Source organism: Folsomia candida, unplaced genomic scaffold, assembly GCF_002217175.1.
Source record: "Folsomia candida strain VU population unplaced genomic scaffold, ASM221717v1 Fcan01_Sc011, whole genome shotgun sequence".
Classification (NCBI taxonomy): Eukaryota; Metazoa; Arthropoda; class Collembola; order Entomobryomorpha; family Isotomidae; genus Folsomia; species Folsomia candida.
Window position 1 is genome coordinate 4,484,086 of NW_019091203.1, and position 19,963 is coordinate 4,504,048.

Here is a 19,963-nt window from a genome sequence, read left to right on the forward strand (position 1 = left end):
ACCGATTGTGTATAATTTTTTTCAATTGGTTGTGAGTACTGATCTTCACTTATAATAAATTACACCAACATGATGGTGAATTTATTACAACCGTGGTGCAGTAACAGAAACATAACCCCGGTTTTAAGAATGTAGCTGGAATACTATGCCTACTACTTACGCCACCATCTCCACAACGAACACCATCTGGCGGTGGAATATTAAGCGTAGCTGTCCACTGGCAATTCCTATTTTCATTTGGTGGTGGGCAGGGGGCAGAATAGGAACATCTAACATTTTTGCACAGATCATCTGGAGTTGTGGTCGACGATACGGTAGAATCAGCTCGGAAATCACGACAAATGTCGAGAATTTCGACACGGTCACCTGGCAAGAAGGGAGAAGGTGTCCAAGAACTTGGGGCTTCGTTGGAATATAAACAGTTTGAAGCGGCAGTCCTGTAAATACGTATTAGAATTCAAACGTCGTAAACAATTGTCTTGAAACACAACTAAATTTCTCGATATATGGCAATACGATACATTAGAAAAGCCTGGCACGATATCTAAATCCGCGCAAGCACAGACGTTTAGAATTTAGAATTTTCGTTAATTTACCCAAAAAATGAGTTCATTATAGTTTTACTACATTGTGAAAAGTAAAACCCATTTTCATCTCTTCGACCCGACCCGCTCATTAAGTATCCATCAATGCTTGGACAGCTTCCAGCACCATTGGTCACGTCCCCGTCATGAGGTGATCCAAAACTACACATGGTACATTTAAGAAATCAGGCAAAATATGTTTTAATATTAAAATGAAGTATATACAGGTGGCCCAACTCATGGGCAAGTGTCGGAATGCCCTGAAATAACGCATTGAGGTCTCGATTAACAGAGTACTTGTATCTGCTGCTACACGCGCCTTGAACATAAGCCACCCCAAGCGCTCCTGGAAACGTGGCGTTTGTCATTAAAGCGCCGACATCATGTGGCGGCAAGCTCGCCGAGTTCGTTTGCATGTATTGTGCTTGGAAATCAAAGATTTTTTTAAATAACATGTTTATTAAAGTGTTTTAACAATTTTTTAAATTAAATGTTCTTTGAAGTGTTTTAACAATTTTTGAAATTACCAAAATCCGATATCATTTTGCCATGGTCGTACGATCCGTCAGGATTTTTGTTATTCTCAATAAATGGTTGACTTGCTAGACTCTAAGAAGATAAATAATTGATATATACCAAATAAGCTTTACTAATTATTATATTATCGCTAATTACCTCTAATAGTATAATTCCAGAAACTTTTATCGTCACTTTAGGATTAGTGCTTGTATCATACCGGAGGACTTTTTTTTGCTATGGACCCCCTGAAACATTTGTATTTAAATTTTGATAAATTATAATATTAGTTAGTGAAGTATGTTCAAACAATGCAAAAAATGCAAGTTAAAAAAATCCACATGTCAAGGGTACACCTGAGGGACTCATTACATCTTTTACACATATCCCTTCATTGTGGGCCAACCAGAAGTCGTAAAAATATGGGGTTTGGATATTTTTTATCTAAATACGATTATCTAAAACGAACTTCAGTAAGGAGCTGCTACGTGACCTTTTTGACCTAAAGTTTAACCTTTCAAATTTACATGTATTGCGATAAAATTGGCTTGTTAATAAACTGTAAAACTTAATTTTTATAGAGGTCAAACTTTAGGTCAAAACGGTCACGTAGCAGTTCTTTACTGAAGTTCGTTTTAGATAATCGTATTTAGATAAAAAATATCCAAACCCCATATTTTTACGACTTCTGGTTGGCCCACAATGAAGGGATATGTGTAAAAGATGTAATGAGTCCCTCAGGTGTACCCTTGACATGTGGATTTTTTTAACTTGCATTTTTTGCATTGTTTGAACATACTTCACTAACTAATATTATAATTTATCAAAATTTAAATACAAATGTTTCAGGGGGTCCATAGCAAAAAAAAGTCCTCACCGATTATTTACCGTACGAAAATGGCGTAGTATTCCGAGATTTGCGCCACGTTCCCCCCGAACTTTCGATAGATCATGTTATCCACAACCAGCAAAAGTTCTGCGGATACGACGGCATCAGTAGAACGATTAACATAAACCACGGGCTCACGTGGTCCTGGAATTTCCACTGAAAAATGAGTTAAATGTAAGATTGCAGGTACAATTTTGGCTGCCAATTTTATAATCTCACAATAATCATATCCATAGACTTCCTCCGTCTCCGTTTCAATCACATGCGTACGGCTGCGAGAGTGGTATGATATCATTTTGCTTTTAATTGCACCATACTGAAAAAATGGAAAAATTTAAATTTGTGACAATTAACGAAGAAATATGCTAAAATTTACCAATTGCGTCTCCCCGTCGATATTCCTTAATTGGACGACTGTGTCTGAATCTCGATCAACATGCATGCGACCCTCAATGTTTTCAATCTCAGCGGCCATAGGGGTCCGGTCAATAAATTGGACATTTCCAGATTTGTCGATGTTGGATTGTAATACGCGGAAATTTGGATGAAATATCTTCTCCACTGTTATAAAAGGATGTCAGTAAGTTTATCATTTTAACTTATAATTGTAATTAATTAGGTAATTTTTATGTAGGGAAAAAAATAAAAATTTATATTTTTCACCATATAAAAACTATCTAATTAATTAAAATTATAAATTACAATGATCATATATTATTCATTATAAATACCTGGTTTCTTAAGATTTAAAGCGATAGTCCCGTCGTTGGATGAGATGACAGTCCTGATCCCCAAATTAGTCCTCGTTGGAACACAACTAATTCCAACGATCAGTTGGGAAATGAAAATTGTAAAAGCTTTCATGTTAAAGCAAGATTTGGATAGAGGTAATCCGACTGAAGGAAAGGATTTTTTAAAGCTTTTATATGCTTTTCCAAAGCCTTTTGACGTCATGTTAATTGACAGCATATATTTTTATTTGCGATAAGACGGGGATGATTATATTTAAAGTAGTGCCCCAATTCTCCGAATTCTACCGATAAACCATAATCCTCAAATTATTCCGATATATCGCGATTCTTGATATTGTCAGGATTTCGTCAGATTGATGATTTTTTTGCTCCATTGTCTTGCAGATTTGTGGGTGAATTTTCCGTCATGTCATTAGTATGAATATACATAGCATGCCCAAGGTAACTGGTAGTCGCTCTTTACCCTCAAACCGATAAAGATAATGAAAATCTGATAAGTGCATTGGATTCCTCATGCGATTTTGCATAAATGCCGATAATTAATTTTTTTATTATAGCAAAGCATATCAACAGGGAAAATATTAAAGTGACGCGGGCGGCGATAATTTTTCATCAAAAAAATGGGAAGAGAAATAGCGAATTTGAAAAGTGTGACATGAATTGAACGTGCACTTTAATTTAGTCAAACGAGCTAGGAAAACGTTCATGGGGACCAAATCGACGAAGGACAGTCGAAGAAGAATTTTTTCAAAACCTACAAGGGCCACTCCCACCGTGAAGCCGCTGAAGGCTAGAATGCGAAGAGATTCACGAAATTTCAGCGGAAAATATCATAACAGCTGACATTGTTGATGTAAATTATCTAACGAGTGCTCGAACTGAACCTTAGACTTAGGGCTTTGAAACGTAGTACTTGCCACCTCCTGACGATCCCCCATAGGAAATCCAGATTAAAGAAATGAAGAGCTGTCCTCAAGCGGTACGCACCAAAAAAATGGAGATGATTTTTTTTAAAAGACGATAAGATTTTGACATCGGAAAAATCTTTTAACAAACGAGTTGACCTAATATACGCAAAATCGGTCAAAGACATCTCCCAATATAGACAAAAGGTCAAAAAGGCATATTATCCAGGTTTTATGATAGTTTTAGAAGGTGGGAGCAAATTGGGGTAATTCCTCTACATTTCGTTGAAAATGAGGGGAAGGTGGGGAGATCAAATTTCTTAAAATACGTTTTTAAGTTCGTAGTACATCCCTTCAATGAGATCCAGTTCAATGGAATCGGTTGGACCTCCCAGAAGGATTCAGCATCACCAAATAGTGGAAAAAATGATGCAAGCGTGGCTAAAAAACTAAATTCTGCACTTTATCTCCACTTCGGAATTACCATCATTCTGGCTGTGTTTAACTCCCCGGATTATGAAAAATGGTCAAAGTTAGAGCCAGAGGTGTGGTCTAAGCCTCACAGACGTGCAGAAGATTTAAAAAAATCTTTGACCACAGAATGATACAATTTGTCCATGGATTTAGTGCGTGCTCCAATCGAGGACTGGAGGCAGCGTCTTTAGCGCTGCATTAACGCAGGGGGAGGAGATTTCAAAAACTAAAAATTATTTTCTACTCAGAAATTAACTGGCTTTCCATTAAAATTAACTAGAAGTTTGCAAAGCAAAAACTGTTGAAGCCACAGCGTTTCATTTCACTCCCAGTTAGTTTGGGCATGCTATGTATTGCTAATCATACGTATTAAGATTACTAATTATTCCGGGTAACACATACTTCAAAAAGCATTGAAGTATTTCGTTCGAATTGACGTTGCGAGGTGATGTGTGCAGAAAAATGATCTCACCGTCCAATTTAAAATGTGAGATCATTTTTCTGCACACATCACTTTTCAACTTCAATTCTAAAATTATACCAGAAATACGCAGAATTAAAGTTTCAATCTATATAAATATGTACGTAATTCTGGCACAAGTTTAGACCAAAATATGAAAATTTCGTTATATAAAAAAGATGCAACTACTCATGGATTTATTTTCTCCTTAAATATTTATTACAACGATAAAAAATAAGCGTTATCTACGCAAAAATTATTGTTAAATTGCCACACCTCCGTCACAATTTGAGCAGACCAAATTTCTAATTTTTTTGTGCGTGGGTCATATATTTTAGCTCACTCAGACTTCCAGTTTTAATGATACATAAATAACTTTTTACAATAATATTTGTAATGTTTTGTAATAAGTAATGTTTGTTAACACGTTAGAATGCCACGTATTTAGTATGTATTATGTAAGTAACGAAATATTTCTTCTCCTATTTTTCGTGTTACTTGATGAAAACCAGTCATTTCATGTACTGATCGAGAAATAACACATGAATAAATGCTAAACAAACAAACAAACAGTATGGATGCAGAAAGGTGGAATTTCCGTGTGGGAACTCTTAACAAAATTTAAATTTTGCATGATTCTTAAATCAAGAAGTTTTTCAATGTCGGAAGTTTTGGAAGAAATTCCTATACCTCCAATGAAATAATATCGATTGCCAAAATTGCACACGTTTTATAATATTTTTACCCAAAAATTTGGGAAAACCCCAAAACATAATTTTCATCTTGACTGCTCCAACATGTCAGTCGAAGTAAAAAAATACGTAATGACGATTTCCATCAGCTATCGCCGGTAAAAAAGGTCGTATTTTATTTTCTGCTGTTTTAGCTCAAAAACCTGCTCAGCGGGTCCGAACTATTCGATTTAGACAGTTTTTAAAATTTCCACGTCCTCCTCCGTCTAATGGTATGGGTGAAAGCACTGCCTTTTTCGAAAAAACTTGCCAACTTTCTCCCTCGATTTTGAAGCAACCAGTAGGCCCACAGCGGTCAAACTTCGCACGGACAATCCCCGGGGTATGCTTTTGGGTCACCCTGAAGCGCTAGGCCCTACCCGTACTCCTTGACCTCAAAATGACATGAGGTCTAGTTACAAAGTTGGCTCATCCATCATAATTTTTTAAATAGCTCGCATTTCAACAATCCCCGATAGATTTTCTTCATATTTGATAAAAACTGATCAGACTGACTTGTACTATCAGATTCGTCAAGGATTTTTAAATTTTTCCAAGGTCAACAAGTTTTTCGCACAAACGAAAAAGGTCACCAGGCAAAGTCTCACATAACCCCATCAGAGGGGTATCGATGGAAAGGTCTTGGTAGGAGGATTCAGAATATATATACTTTATGGCGTCTGGAACCACCCCCAGATGTTATAGAGACCGATGAGTATCATTGAGTTTTGGTTTTCCGTGCATGCGGACGTTTACACAGGAGCAGATTGAGAGCTAACATAGCTAACATAGCTAACGTTAATGGGGAGAAACATGAGGCACTTGTCTCACAAATGGCTCGCAATGCTGAGCTTATGGCCCTCATTTTTAAAAAAAATTGATATGACATTGCACAAGAACGGAATTTGATGAATTTGCAATTGTGGTGGAACCAGTAATCTTGCATATTCATTCAAAATTTTCATCATATTCCGTTCTTGTGCAACGTCATATCAATTTTCTTGAAAAACGGGTAAAATTTTTTGAGCATCATGAGACGATTTATTGTGCTAAATCCTGCCCATTCATACCAGTCAAGGGAAATCAAAAAATATTAGCCCTGGTAGTAGTCCTCTTTCTCCAGTCACAATGAGACTGACGGATTTACCATTGCGTAAATGGACGATGAAAAATACAGAAGGCATACGACCTCTGCCTCCCATTGTTTTGAACCAAAGTACTCTGATTATTCGCAATCTACCATGCAAAACACTGTACTGTCCTTAATCCATACAAACTTACACTCATACATACCCATTATCTTAAAAGTATCCTTAAAATCAATATGATATTCCTCAAATTCTTCACTAATATTCTATTATGCGAAGTACTTTGCATATGTGAGATATAAATTAATGAGTGTATTCATTATTTCTTCGTATCGTAAAACAACTTACGACGCTTACGAGATTTCGTAAGCATCGTAAGACACCCTCCTATTTGTCACAGATAAGAATAAACAAAGTGGTGCCGATTTAATCATAAATTACTAATTTACGGGTCTGGAAACGATAACAACAAATTCCACGTATTGTCCAACACCTTATTGAAGAAATCCTTCTTAAAATCATACTCAATCATGAAAAACTTGTAGTCACCCAATCCGCACTCGATCCCACCCACAGCCACGGAATCGGCGATCTTTCGCTGCCACGAATTCCTTGTCAAGACAAACATCGACCTGCACCTCAATCTCTCTTTGCCCTCCGCCATATTGACATTTACCCGGGTAAAGGCGGGCAGCAGGTACCATAGGGTCGACAACATTACCCCATTCATATACGGCGCCATGACATACACCGTCACCGGCATCTTGCCGTACAGCTTGATCACAACGTAGTTGAACCCGATGATCACGAAAAATGTGGTCGTTAGGAGGAGTGAGATCCATGTGAGGATGAAACTCCGCCCGATTTTTGAAATTAGTTGAATCTGAAGATATATCTGGATCGCTTTGTGGAATCGGGGTTTCGTTCGAATCTGCAATTTTCCCGCCAAGGTGGATATCCTCTCGAAACTGTAAGTTATCGCGCACGTGAAGGAGCAGAAGAGTCCCATCATTTGGCCGTGTTCAAGACCCCCGATGCTCATCAGGACGAATGAGATGGCTCGCACGGTCCATACTCCGTTTCCGTGAAGGATTTCGGGGTACAATTCGGTGACGAGGAGGCCGTGTGGACAGAGGTTTAAGAAGATGGCAAACCCAACGAAGATGAAGGGAGTGAGGACGAAAGATCGATTTTGACGGCGGAGGGATTGGATGAGATTTTCGTGGCGAGCCACATTTTTCAGAGGGTTGGAGAGTGATTCTGATAAAAGAAATTTAAAATCCTTTAAAAACGTTAATTTGTATTTCTACAAATTATATTGCTCAAATATGTACTTATAACACTAAATTGCATACATACATGTACTATTTTCATGAAGGTTAAACTGTGTGTTGTAACACAATATTTTTCAGGAGAATGAAAAAAACTGATAAATTATTGATCCACTATGACCTTACAGTACAATTTCCATTGTGCAAAAGTTTTATTTTTGGAAATTTAATATGTACAGAAAAATCAAATTTTGAAAATTGTAAGCATTAATTGCTATTCGTTTGTCTATGAAAAAGGTGAAATTCGCAAATAAGACTGTATCGAATGTTCCCGGGTAGTCCAAACTTAAGAATATTTTGCGCAGGAAAATTTAGAGTATTTCTTACCTTTCAAAATCAATTCTTCCAACTGTATCAGATTCGTCAACAGAGCTACCACACCGGACGCGTAGTACGCCACGATCAACACAAAGATGAACACGCTCATAAACAAAAATCCTAGGATGGGAAAGAATATTCCCGTCCACGTGGAATTAGCCCCGTACAAGAACTGTCGCCGAATAAGGTAACCCGTCGGGACGCAAGTCATCCCAAAAAAGATTATGACTGTGTTAAACCAGTACAATTTACAGTGCGAGACAGAATTTATAGTAAATTTTTCTTCCTTAGAGTCCCACTCTATGGGATGTGTTTCAAAATACGCGTCAAAAGTTGAAGAGTAAGTTTCCAGGAATTGTGTCGATAAGGGTGGCGGAGGGAAGGGTTGCACGGGAGAAATTTTATTTTTCATGGTGCAAATATTGCGGGATTTAAAAATTTAAGATAATATTTTAATAGGCTGCAAAGTAAGGGAATGGAAATTTGATTTCAGCTTATAAAGATTGTGGAATTTTAGAATTTTAGTTTAAGACACTATTTCAAAATGCTGCCAGTGACACATAAGGATTTGGATGCGGAAATACGAGTGAAACTTAATTTTTTGCTGGGTTTTAGGCTTTAAAGTTAAGTTGTTGAGGGCTAAGAATGGCAATAAATTTATTTGCACATATCCCATCCGGCACGTTTATGCCTTTGTTAAATCTTTATTATTGTGTCTTTACCTACTATGTTTCCTTTGGTACTACGTACATAATCAGACAGTAAACGTTTAAAACTGAGTCAAACCTAATACAAAATCGATACCGAGAAACGAATGAGACAGGACAGTTGCTTGCCTGCAAAGTTAGGCAAGTTCGGCACAGAAAGATGGAAAACTTGGTATGTAGTAGGGTGATTCCTACAGTCAGGATAGGTTGGGAATTAATCAATAAAAAGTGTATTGTCCGTTTAGATTAAAAATTTAAGTAGGTAGGCTTTGCGACTTTTCCACAATTTTATTGAGCTCGTTATACACATATTTGTTGTACTTTGTTGACAAAGGTACGTATTCTTGTATGCATCCATTTCCTTAATGTTGAGACTATTTAAGCTTGTTTTTATTAGAACAAAGTCGCGGTTAACTTTGTTTTTCCGCATTAAGACAAAATTCGTGCGGATCGATATCACCTCGTTAAGTTGGATATTTAAAGAGTTAATCAACTATGTATTGATATAGAATATCCAGATTGTGTAAGATAAGATACACATTCTTGTTTTTAAAACCCTCGATTTACTTGCTATCTACGTTTACTTGATGTCTACGTATAAACCTGGGTTTCTTAATTTTTCTTCTTACCTATTTGTTTATTTGTCATCTGCCTTTAAACTATTGCTAATAAAAATGCCCAACATATTTTCATCGTTTATGTTCAGATGATATTGTATAACAAAACTTGGAAATACTTATTCTAAACCGTGTAGAAAACAATTATTCAAATGGAATCCATTTGTCAATTCGTTTTTTATGTGAAACTTTTATCCATGAAAATGTCCTCACCGCAAACAATCTAATAAACCATTTACACCCTTAGAAATTTAGTGCTAATTACACCAAGCTGTATCCAAACATTTATGATTATCTACAAGTAATTAATATAAACTAATCAACTGTAGTACGTAATTGCGGGGTGATAAAATTGGGTCACGTCGGTAAAAGGTTTTACCAATCGATATAATTTTCGTAAATACAAGTCGGTAAAAAATTTATTTTCAATTTATTCAATGCTTACATGTATATGTAGAAATATGTATATGCATGCATACAAATGTAATGCAATTATGTATCTACAGTCGATGTCCGTTTTAGAAATAAATGAGAAATCGTTATATTTTATTTTGCAATACTTACTCGCTGGAAGAATATTTATTAGGACAAATAATTTATCCTATTTTTAAAAGTGGAAAGCTTGTTTGGGGAAATCCATTCTCGGCAAAAATTTGTTGAAGACAAGAAGATGAAAGTTTTGGCGTGCGAGGTCTTTCAGGATCGCTATGGTTGACGTAGACGACTCCAAAATTTACGGTGTATCCGAAGTACTACAAAAATAACTAATATTTATACAAAGTGATTTGACTTTTCGCTTTTTTTCGTTTAATTTTTCTCACACATGTTGCAAGTAATATCAGGATGACTGAATGAATTGAAAATGTAAATTTTATACAAGGCTCCATAACTTGCATTCAAACTTACCCACTCAAAGCAGTCTAGAAGACCCCACGCCGTGTACATGGTTACTCGAACACCATCGATTTTGACGGCCTTTAACATTTGGTTGATGTAATCGCGATGAAATTTCACCCGGGCAACGTCTTCGAGTCCGGTTTGGGGAGAGTCGGGATATCCGTTTTCCGTAATGTAAATTTCTGGAGATCCATACCCCTCTCTGATCCAGTTCAACATCTTTCTAAAACCCCAAGGAACTATGGTTAGATCGTATTTTGCACTTTCCGGCCAGTTCGGATCGGTCGATATCTTGATTCCCAGCACTAAGCCGGTAAGGTCTCCATGCACGATGGATGTTATCACTTTGCTCGGCTCCACTAGGAATGTTGAGTAGTGATTAAGCCCCCAAAAATCGTAGCTCCCTGGAATATTTTAGAAATTTTACATATCCATAATTTCCGGATTCATTGTTCCGGAAAATTAAGAAAATAAGCCGACATAAATTTGTTATTCTTGCGAAAGTTTTTCATAAAAATTTCAGGAAACTACATACATATGGGTATTTTTGTTTAAAACAAATTAGTGAATTATAACCTTTTATTTCGACAGATTCTTCCAAAGTGAACTCTATCGGGGACGATGTCAACTTGAATTTCTTAAATTTTCCCAGCAGTTGCTTCGTTTCTTCGTTATAATCTCCAAAAACGATTGGGAACGCGAAAATCCCCCACTAGTCAAAGATTTAATTGAGCTACATACGTTTCATTGAATCAGTCGACAAACAAATATTTAAGTTAGATAGCAATTTACCATGATTTGCATCCAATATTCAGCAACTTTTTGGTGAGCCGGGTTCTTCGGATCTTTTGGTTCCAGCCAGTATGAGAATAGGGACATTCCCACCTTACCACCTTGGTAAGGACGAAAAACCCGGTCGTAGAGACGATAAACCCGCGCGTGTGATTTTATCACGTTACGGATACAGTTTACGGCTTGATTGATATTTTTGTGTCCAGGGGCATGTGTCTGTTTTTGGATTAAAAAATTCTAATTATGTAATTTTTATATAATTGTACTATACATGGTTTAGCACACCCTTTATATAAATTTTGGCAGTAAAACATATTAAATTTACCATATTCAAATTACAATTGTTTTACAAACGGTGTTCATAAATTCTTCTAACAGACTCACCCCAGTTATGTATCCGTGCATGCACATTACATTCGGTTCGTTAAAAGTGACCCATTTCTTGACACGATCCCCAAACGTGTGAAAGGCTAGATTTGCGAAATCAATAAAATTCTGGATTACTTCTTCATTTGGCCAGCCACCGAGATCCTGAAGAGGTTGGGGCAAGTCCCTAAATGCAAATGCGAAAAATTAATTATGACTACACCTGTGTTCAGTCCTTGGCGTTCAAAATATTCTGAGGTTTTTAAGTGGATAAATATGTCTAAAGTCGGAATATGTACGACCTTAGTCGGGTATGTAAATACCCGATTTTAAAGCTAACATCATGTACAGTGTGGTTTAAATGTCAGGTTACAATGGAAAATTTTTAAATGGGAAAAATTCGCAAATCTCCATTAGTTACCGAAATTTAGCCTCTGAAGTTCAATATTTTAATAATTTTATCATCACTGTTCCATAAGTTTTGATAAAAATTAATAAAAATCTTAATCCCAAATCCGTAACCAATGGAACTTGAAGAATTTTTGCCGTTGAAAAATTTTCCATTGTAACCTGACATTTAAACCACCCCGTATAGATTTTACATAAGCATACCAATGATGTAGGGTAATGATCGGCTCGATACCGTTGGCAAGGAGGAGGTTAATCAAATTGTTGTAGTATTGGATCCCGGCAGGATTTATGTAATCAATTCTCCCCATTGGAAGAATCCTGGTCCAGGATAAACTAAACCGATAAACACCTGCCTGACCAAAGCAATGATAAGTTTCATAATAGCAAGAAGAATTTTGTCCTGGTAATTGTTAAATTTCAAGAAATACAAATTAATTTTGATTTCGTACCCCGATATATTTGAGGAGTGAGACGTCATGGTCATATTTGTGGTACGAATCGCATCCAATGTCTGCATTGCTCTTGTCCGGAATCGGGGATGGAATTCGGTGGACAAATGTGTCCCAGATGTGTATTCCTTTCCCTGAAGGAATATATTTTATAAATCATTGGAGTTACATCTGCATTTGATAATTTTGTTAAATAACGACGTTACATATGTTTGGCAAATGAGTTTTTGACTTATTTTCACTAACTGGTGACAAAATGTCTTCTTAGTTATTGCCCACAAAGGAATACGACATATTTATTCGAAGTATTCGGGCGAAAATTTGTCTAGAAATTATTTAGAGTGAAATTGTACTTGGTTAAACTGCGCTACAAGTTTCTCAAACATGCCGACACATTTTACAAGGTGACGAGCGCAAATACACTCTTAGGCAACTGGTATTGAATCATTGCGAATTATTCCCGGACGTAGTACATATGTATATGCCTCTACCGGCATCGGTAATATCGATCGTTACGGCGTAGTAATGAGCTGGTAATGAAATCATGTACCGCTCAGAATCAAACTATAACCAATCCGGTATTGAATTATTACCAAATCAATACCGGTACGGAGTCTCTACCGGATGCTTTACAGTGTACGATTTGACTGTAATATTGGTACCAATATTTTTATAACCCGTGGCATAAGAATATCTCACTCACCGTCTTCCTTCCATGCTCCTTCAATCTGAATTTAATGAATATCTTATCGATTTAATTGAACTTATCAAAACCGTAGTTTGTAAATATATGTTTGGGAAAAATCTATTTATCTACCTGATAACTTGATGAGGAAAAGCCCCACTGAAATCCTGAGGGGAAGACGTCATACAGAAATGCATCCTCGTCACAAGTTGATTTTGACACCAGTGTAACTAAAGCGATCAACTTGTAAAAACTGGACATATTTGTACTCTTGGTTTAATCCGTAGTGAAAATTTAATATACCCTGGCTGGTAGATTCGGCGATTGGACTGTTAAATAAATATGATTGCATACACTGCAACATCTGCTCATTAATATTTATTAATTGGGAAATAGTGCATTGTTCTGTATGTACAACGAATAAGTAGCTGTATATTTGTATATATGTGCACTGTTAGAAATCTGGCATCAGGTACTAATTTATCTGTGCTAAGGTTGCTACCGCATGGTCAAATTATACCGGTTAGTAACAACATGGTACTAATAATTTAATACCGAGCTAGTACTACAAACACGGTACTATTTATCAATACGAAATGAATTTTTCTTATTTTATTTTTCGACTCCTTTGTAGACAGCTTTTTCTACGGTAACGTATGTGGTATGATAACGTGTGTGCAATTACAGTATGTATGAAAATGAAGACAATAATTAAATTCCTCTCAGTACCATTTTTGCATAATCATAAATGTAAATATGAACACCACTTGGTATTATTTTTATACTGGATTTGTAAGTGTGTAACGGCAGAAAAGGTCTAAAATACTACCTAGTAGGCCAGCAAGCAAGTTATTTTTGTCTCCCAGAATTTGTAACGAATGGTGCATATCAGCAAAGTCTCTTAGAGCCTATTCTGAGACGTGCGTGGGGTGACTTGAAACAATTATAGAAAATTGGTAGAAGACGACGTGGGTCTAAGGATAATTCCGTGTAGTTTCACCCAATTGATACATCTAATTTCAACGGTGTATTTATTATCAAACAGTCATGTTTTCTAGTAAAATTAATACAAACATGGAAAAGTTTTAAAAATAAGGGGGAAAAGCATTGGAGTTTTATTTTATAACAATTGTCCACTCGAATTCTATACAGCATAATTTAGTTTATTTTTAAAGGTGAAAAATTTTCATGAGGGAATCCGTTATCGGAAAAGATTTGTTGCAGACAAGTCGCAGAAAGTTTAGGGGTCCGAGGTCTCTCCGGGTGGCTATGGTTGACGTAGACCACTCCAAAATTTACGGTGTATCCGTACGACTGAAAATTTAAACATTTTTAATCATGAGAGTTTTAAATTTTCGAAAAATGCATTAACATTGTGATTCTACGATTTTTTCGAAATTTTATCTATTGGTTATGCAACTTTTCAAATGCACATACCCACTCAAAACAGTCGAGAAGACCCCACGCCGTGTACATGGTTACTTGAACACCATCGATTTTGACAGCCTTTAACATTTCGTTGATATAATCGCGATGAAATTTCACCCGGGCAACGTCTTCAAGTCCGGTGTTGGGCGAATCGGGATACCCGTTTTCCATTATGTAAATTTCTGGAGATCCATACCCCTGGTTGATCCAGTTTAACATTTTTCTAAAACCCCAGGGGACCGAGGGGGTGTGGGGTATTGCACTTTTTGGCCAAGTTGGATCAAAAGATATCTTTGCGCCGAGAAATAAACCGATGAAGTCTCCATGAAGGATGGATGTCGTCACTTTAGTTGGCTCCACTAGGTATGTTGAGTAGTGATTAAGCCCCCAAAAATCGTAGCTTCCTAGAATTTGTAATACGTGTGGGCACTTCAGGAAATCTTTGGATTCATAGTTCGTATAATTCGGAATATTTAGCACTATTAGATTTTCAAATTTTCCAGATTCTGTTAAACTATTCATCTTATATTGAATTTTGATTAAATCAAATAAATTTGTAACCTTTAATTTCCACCGATTCTTCCGCAGTGAATTCTACCGGGGCCGATGTTAACTTGAATTTCCTTAGTTTTCCCAGAAGCTGCTTCGTTTCATCGTTATAACTCCCAAACACGATTGGAAACGCGAAAAGTCCCCACTAATTAGAGGAAAATGTACAATTTAAGAGTGTTTCATTAATCCATTTCATGCCAACCTTCGTACGCCCGTAAGCACGTTAGTTGATAAATATCAGATTACGAATCCAAACAGGTTTTAACTTCGTAATTTTTTGTAAGTTAAAATTAAGTTATGAATGGTCCGAAGTCTAGTCAAATTCATAATTTAACGTGGTTACCGACCTACAAAGTCTGACATCTCATTGCATATGTTGACATATTTATGTTATTACTTGAGACTATATTTTACCTCAATATGCATCCAAAATTCAGCAGACTTTCGATGCTCCGGGTTCTGTGGATCTTTTGGTTGTAACCAATACGAGGACAAGGACATGCCCACTTTACCGCCTTGAAGGGGACGAAAAACCCGGTCGTATATACGATACACCCTAGCGTGCGATATTATCACGTTGCGGGCACAATTTATTGCTTCATTGACATTTTTGTGTCCAGGGGCGTAAGTCTGGTTTTGTATTATTGAAATTGTTAGAATTTTGCACTATTTTTGGCACATCCTTTTATATATGTAAATTTCTACGGTAAGACATGTACCCTCTTAGAAGATTGGTACACTGTAAAAGATCTGGTATTGTTACATACTGACATGCAAATCCTCTGTTTTGATATTGTTATTGGTTTGGTAATACCTTCCTACCGAATAGGCGGTAGTTTTGTTTTTCAGCGGTAAACTTTTTACTACCACGACATTACTAAACGGTAACCCCAGTTTTTACCAGCGAAGGTAGAAAAACATATTTACATATACATATTCTCTCCGTTCAGTGAAGATCAACTACTTTACAAGTTTTCTAAGTATGCACTAAATTTTAACTGACTGGAGTACAAATTTATATAGAGGGGTCGCCCCGGGAAGTGGTGATGTGAAATTTGTCCCAAAAAATGGTGAAAAAATGACTCTAGAAGTCTCAAATTTGGGGATAATATGTTAAATACATTTGATGTAATAGATCCGCAAGCAAAAGAGACTTTCATCCATTATCCAGTTCGTATTTAATCTTTTTAGCCACGTCCCCCAATAATACTTTTCCGGAAGACTTTGCAAATTCATTGTTAGTTTTTTCCTACCGGAACCGAAATTTTCTTAAAATATCGACTGTTTCACAAAGCAGGGAGTATTACTTCTTACATAGAGTCCAAAATGTTTCGATGGGGCGAAGATAAGGGACATTTGGAGGGTTTTCATTTTTCAAAAACAAACTGCCATTTGATCACCATACATTTTGACGCCAACGAAATCGGAAATTTCTTGAGAAATTTTTAAAAACATTTTAATTTCGCTTCGGTTTTCATTTGAGAGATATATTTGTCATGGAAAAATTCTCTTCCCGAAGTTTCAGGAACGTTTTTAAGGATGTAGGACTCGTTGTCAGTGGATACTTTTTTTGAGAAATTTCGTTGTAAAGCTTGGGACGTTTTGCGTTTACCATTTTCTCGCGACCTTCCATATGTTTTGCTGGAGATTTATTTGCACACGCTTTGACCCACAACTTATGGGCCTTATCATGATGGAAGTAGTTTGTATTTATCTTTGACCTTCTGGCCGCATCAGGCATGAACGTGGCACAACATTTTCCAAAAATAAAGTCAATCGTTTTTTACTCTTAAGTGTTGATTTAGATGGTTTTTTCTCATGGTGCGTATTTAAGGTTGACATTTTCGGATTCTCCATACTTTTTTATGCCAGTCTTAATTTTTGCACGGCCACACCCTTCTCTGTTGAAATGTGGTGAAGACTTCTTTGAGTCTTTGTAAATCGAATTTTGGTACTTACAAAAAATTCGTTTCCCGACTTCCTCGCTTTGAAGTTGCGTACGAAATTTGCTTTTCAAGGAAAGCTAATGAAATTTTAGGGTACGTGGTTGGATATATTTGCAATATTGTACGATGAAATAAGATCTCTGAAACCATTGTTTACTACCCTGCTACTAATTACAAACTGACCATCACTTCCCGGGGCGACCCCTCTATAGGACTGTGTAATAATGTTGTAGAAATGTAAAATTTAATATTCAGAAACAAATTACTAGCGATCCGGTAGGAAATGATTACCAAATCAGCCCCAGTAGAGATTATAAATTTGAATCTACCAGATTTTTAACATTATGGTCACCACATTGGACTGACTTGTTTTGCCGAATTTGCATTCGGCAAAAATCCAATTTTTGCCCACATTGCATTTCATTTGTGATACTTTTTGTATTTACATTTGTCATTTAGCACACTCACCCGAGTTATGTATCCGTTTAGGCACATGACATTCGGCTCGCTAAATGTAATCCATTTCTTGACACGATCTCCAAACGTGTGAAATGCGAGGTTTGCAAAATTACTGTAGTGTTGGATTACATTCTCATTTGGCCAGCCACCAAGATCCTGCAGGGGTTGAGGCAAGTCCCTAAATGCACATGGTTAAAATTCAATACGATTTTCAATGGTAAGAGGTTCAAATAAGTACACCCGGGTTTTTAAATCCGACGGTGGTCAAGCAAATATGCAAATACCCGATTATGTAAATTACGCTAAATTACAGATTCTTCACACATTCATAAACATACCAATGATGTAGGGTAATCATGGGTTCGATCCCATTGGCAAGGAGGAGGTTAATCAAATTGTTGTAGTATCGAATCCCGGCTGGATTTATTTGATCAATTCGACCCGTGGGAAGAATCCTGGTCCAAGATAAACTAAACCGATAGACGCCCGCCTGCGCAAAGTAATGATATGTAAATTTATGATACCGACTTTTTCTTAGAAATTAATACATTCCAGGAAATGCAAATTAATCGCTTCATAAACATGTAAATATTTCCTACCCCGATATACTTGAGAAGAGAAACGTCATGGTCATATTTGTGGTACGAGTCGCATCCAATATCTGCATTGCTCTTGTCCGGAATCGGGGATGGAATTCGGTGGACAAATGTGTCCCAGATGTTTACACCTTTCCCTGTAGTGACAAATGCTTGATTATAAAATCGGACAAGAGACACTTGAAATATTTTACAACCGGAATAAGATACTTCACTAACTATACTCATGACTTGGCAAAAAACAAATATTTATTGGTTGCATCATTAAAGTAGTGCTACTGTTCATCCAATATTATGTAGTAGTCGCAATTTCTTGGAAAATTTTCTGAGCGGTTATTTGGTTGAAAAATAAATAATCTGCCGGGTAACCTTTAAGAATTTTTTGCGACTAATAATTCTGGACGCACAGTAAGATAAGAAATGTCTTTCTCACCGTCTTCCTTCCATGCTCCTTCGATCTGAATTTAGGAAATATTTAAATATGCAATTGAACTTATTTGTGTGAATTTTGTTACAAGTGGAACAAAAAATTACCTGATAACTTGAGGAGGAAAATCCCCACTGAAAACCTGGTGGGAACGTGTCATACAGAAATGTATCTTCTTGACACGTGGAGTTTGACACCAGTGTGGCAAAAGCGATCAGATTTGTAAATTTGTAAAATATTGACATATTCGAATCGATCTCTTGTTTTGTGAGGGTTTAATCCATAGTGAAAATTTAATACAGTTTGACTCGTGGGTTAACAGACTTGACTGTTAAATACAGTACGGCATCTGTTCATGAATACATACTATTCTGGAAATTGGCCATTGTTCTATATGTACAATTGTACAAGGAATAAATAAATAGCCGTAACGACGAAAGAAGAGTAAGTTCATCAGGATTTGTACATTAGCAAGTCCAATTAATAAGGTTTGTCCGTCAGTGACAATTATAATTAATGGTGCGCATTTTGCAGAGGAAAATATTCATATAAATATGTATGTATATGTACGATACAGCTGACCCTGAATAAGTATTTGCAGAATGATCTCATTCAGATCAGGGTTGCAGAAATTTCATCTCACCTTCACAAATCTCATCTCACTGAAATATAATGAGAAATAGTGAGACCTGAGAAATATGAGAAATAATGAGATTTATGAGCCATGCACTAGTGCCACCTAGCGGACGGGGTCATGAACTACTAGTTTATCTCATTATTTCTCATATTTCTCACTCAGCCCCAAGTGAGATGATTGATATATATCATTAAATCTCACTAAATCTCACTCAGTGATATATATCACTTGTAACCCTGATTCAGATGGAAGCGTTCCATGCAAAAAAGAAATCAAATTTATGTGTTTGTTTATGTTTTCGAGCTTATTTCTTAATAACTAGTAGCCCCACTTGACCAAACCCATAACATGAGGAAAACTGAGATTATGGTCAAAATCGACACATTATGAGAAATATTAAGTTCAAACTTTGTGGAAGGTTGATCCCACTTGACCACATCCCCAACCTGGGGCAATCTTGAAGAAATCATAAGGCATTAGTATATAAGTATTTTTATTCCCCCTATAATTTGAGTGTCCCTCGTCTTTGTGAAGGCGAGGTCTTTTCCGTGCCTTCTGGCACTGTTCTTTTGTCTGTGAATCAGTCAAGTAATGTGTTTTAGTCTCTTCCAATAATTTTGTAAAGTAAATTGGTTGAGAATTAATAAATAGAGGTTTAATTGATTGACGACTTGTGTTAGTTCGTCAGTTATTCCCTCTGCCCTTCTTAGGAGAGATTTGGAGAAACCGACTGCGACGGGTCGTTGCGGAGGACGGTCTCAAACCCGTTGAGTATCATTTATAGTCGATCTCAACAAATCTCTAGACTTTATGTATTTATTAGCAATTCTACAGATACAATGACATAGTGTTTTTAGCACTGTCAGGTTTTTGAACGCCCAAAAATTAGTTATAAGTGATCGTCGGCAAGAAGTGGGGGAAATTAGGGCCGGAACTGGTCAAAAGC

General features: G+C 36.6%; 2 protein-coding genes across 3 annotated transcripts; both read right to left on the reverse strand.

Moving 5' to 3' along the window:
* Nucleotides 1–9,904: 9,904 nt before the first annotated feature.
* LOC110854901 (lactase-like protein) lies at nucleotides 9,905–13,260 on the reverse strand. Its single transcript, XM_022103331.2, has 9 exons — nucleotides 13,105–13,260; nucleotides 12,991–13,015; nucleotides 12,288–12,421; nucleotides 12,040–12,191; nucleotides 11,446–11,614; nucleotides 11,062–11,277; nucleotides 10,846–10,981; nucleotides 10,279–10,673; nucleotides 9,905–10,124 (listed from the first exon to the last, which is right to left on the reverse strand). The coding sequence occupies exons 1-9, from the start codon at nucleotides 13,231–13,233 to the stop codon at nucleotides 9,969–9,971; spliced, it is 1,512 nt and encodes a 503-aa protein (XP_021959023.1). The 5' UTR covers nucleotides 13,234–13,260; the 3' UTR covers nucleotides 9,905–9,968.
* Nucleotides 13,261–14,064: 804 nt separating this feature from the next.
* LOC118436893 (myrosinase 1-like) lies at nucleotides 14,065–18,695 on the reverse strand. 2 transcript variants are annotated; one of them, XM_035855551.1, is made up of 9 exons: nucleotides 18,488–18,695; nucleotides 18,387–18,411; nucleotides 17,957–18,090; nucleotides 17,696–17,847; nucleotides 17,367–17,535; nucleotides 15,367–15,582; nucleotides 14,962–15,097; nucleotides 14,410–14,879; nucleotides 14,065–14,286 (listed from the first exon to the last, which is right to left on the reverse strand). In XM_035855551.1, the coding sequence occupies exons 1-9, from the start codon at nucleotides 18,623–18,625 to the stop codon at nucleotides 14,131–14,133; spliced, it is 1,596 nt and encodes a 531-aa protein (XP_035711444.1). In that variant the 5' UTR covers nucleotides 18,626–18,695; the 3' UTR covers nucleotides 14,065–14,130. The 2 variants fall into 2 exon arrangements, with proteins under 2 accessions (XP_035711444.1, XP_035711445.1); XM_035855552.1 differs by having other exon boundaries at nucleotides 14,410–14,804; nucleotides 18,488–18,693.
* Nucleotides 18,696–19,963: the final 1,268 nt, after the last annotated feature.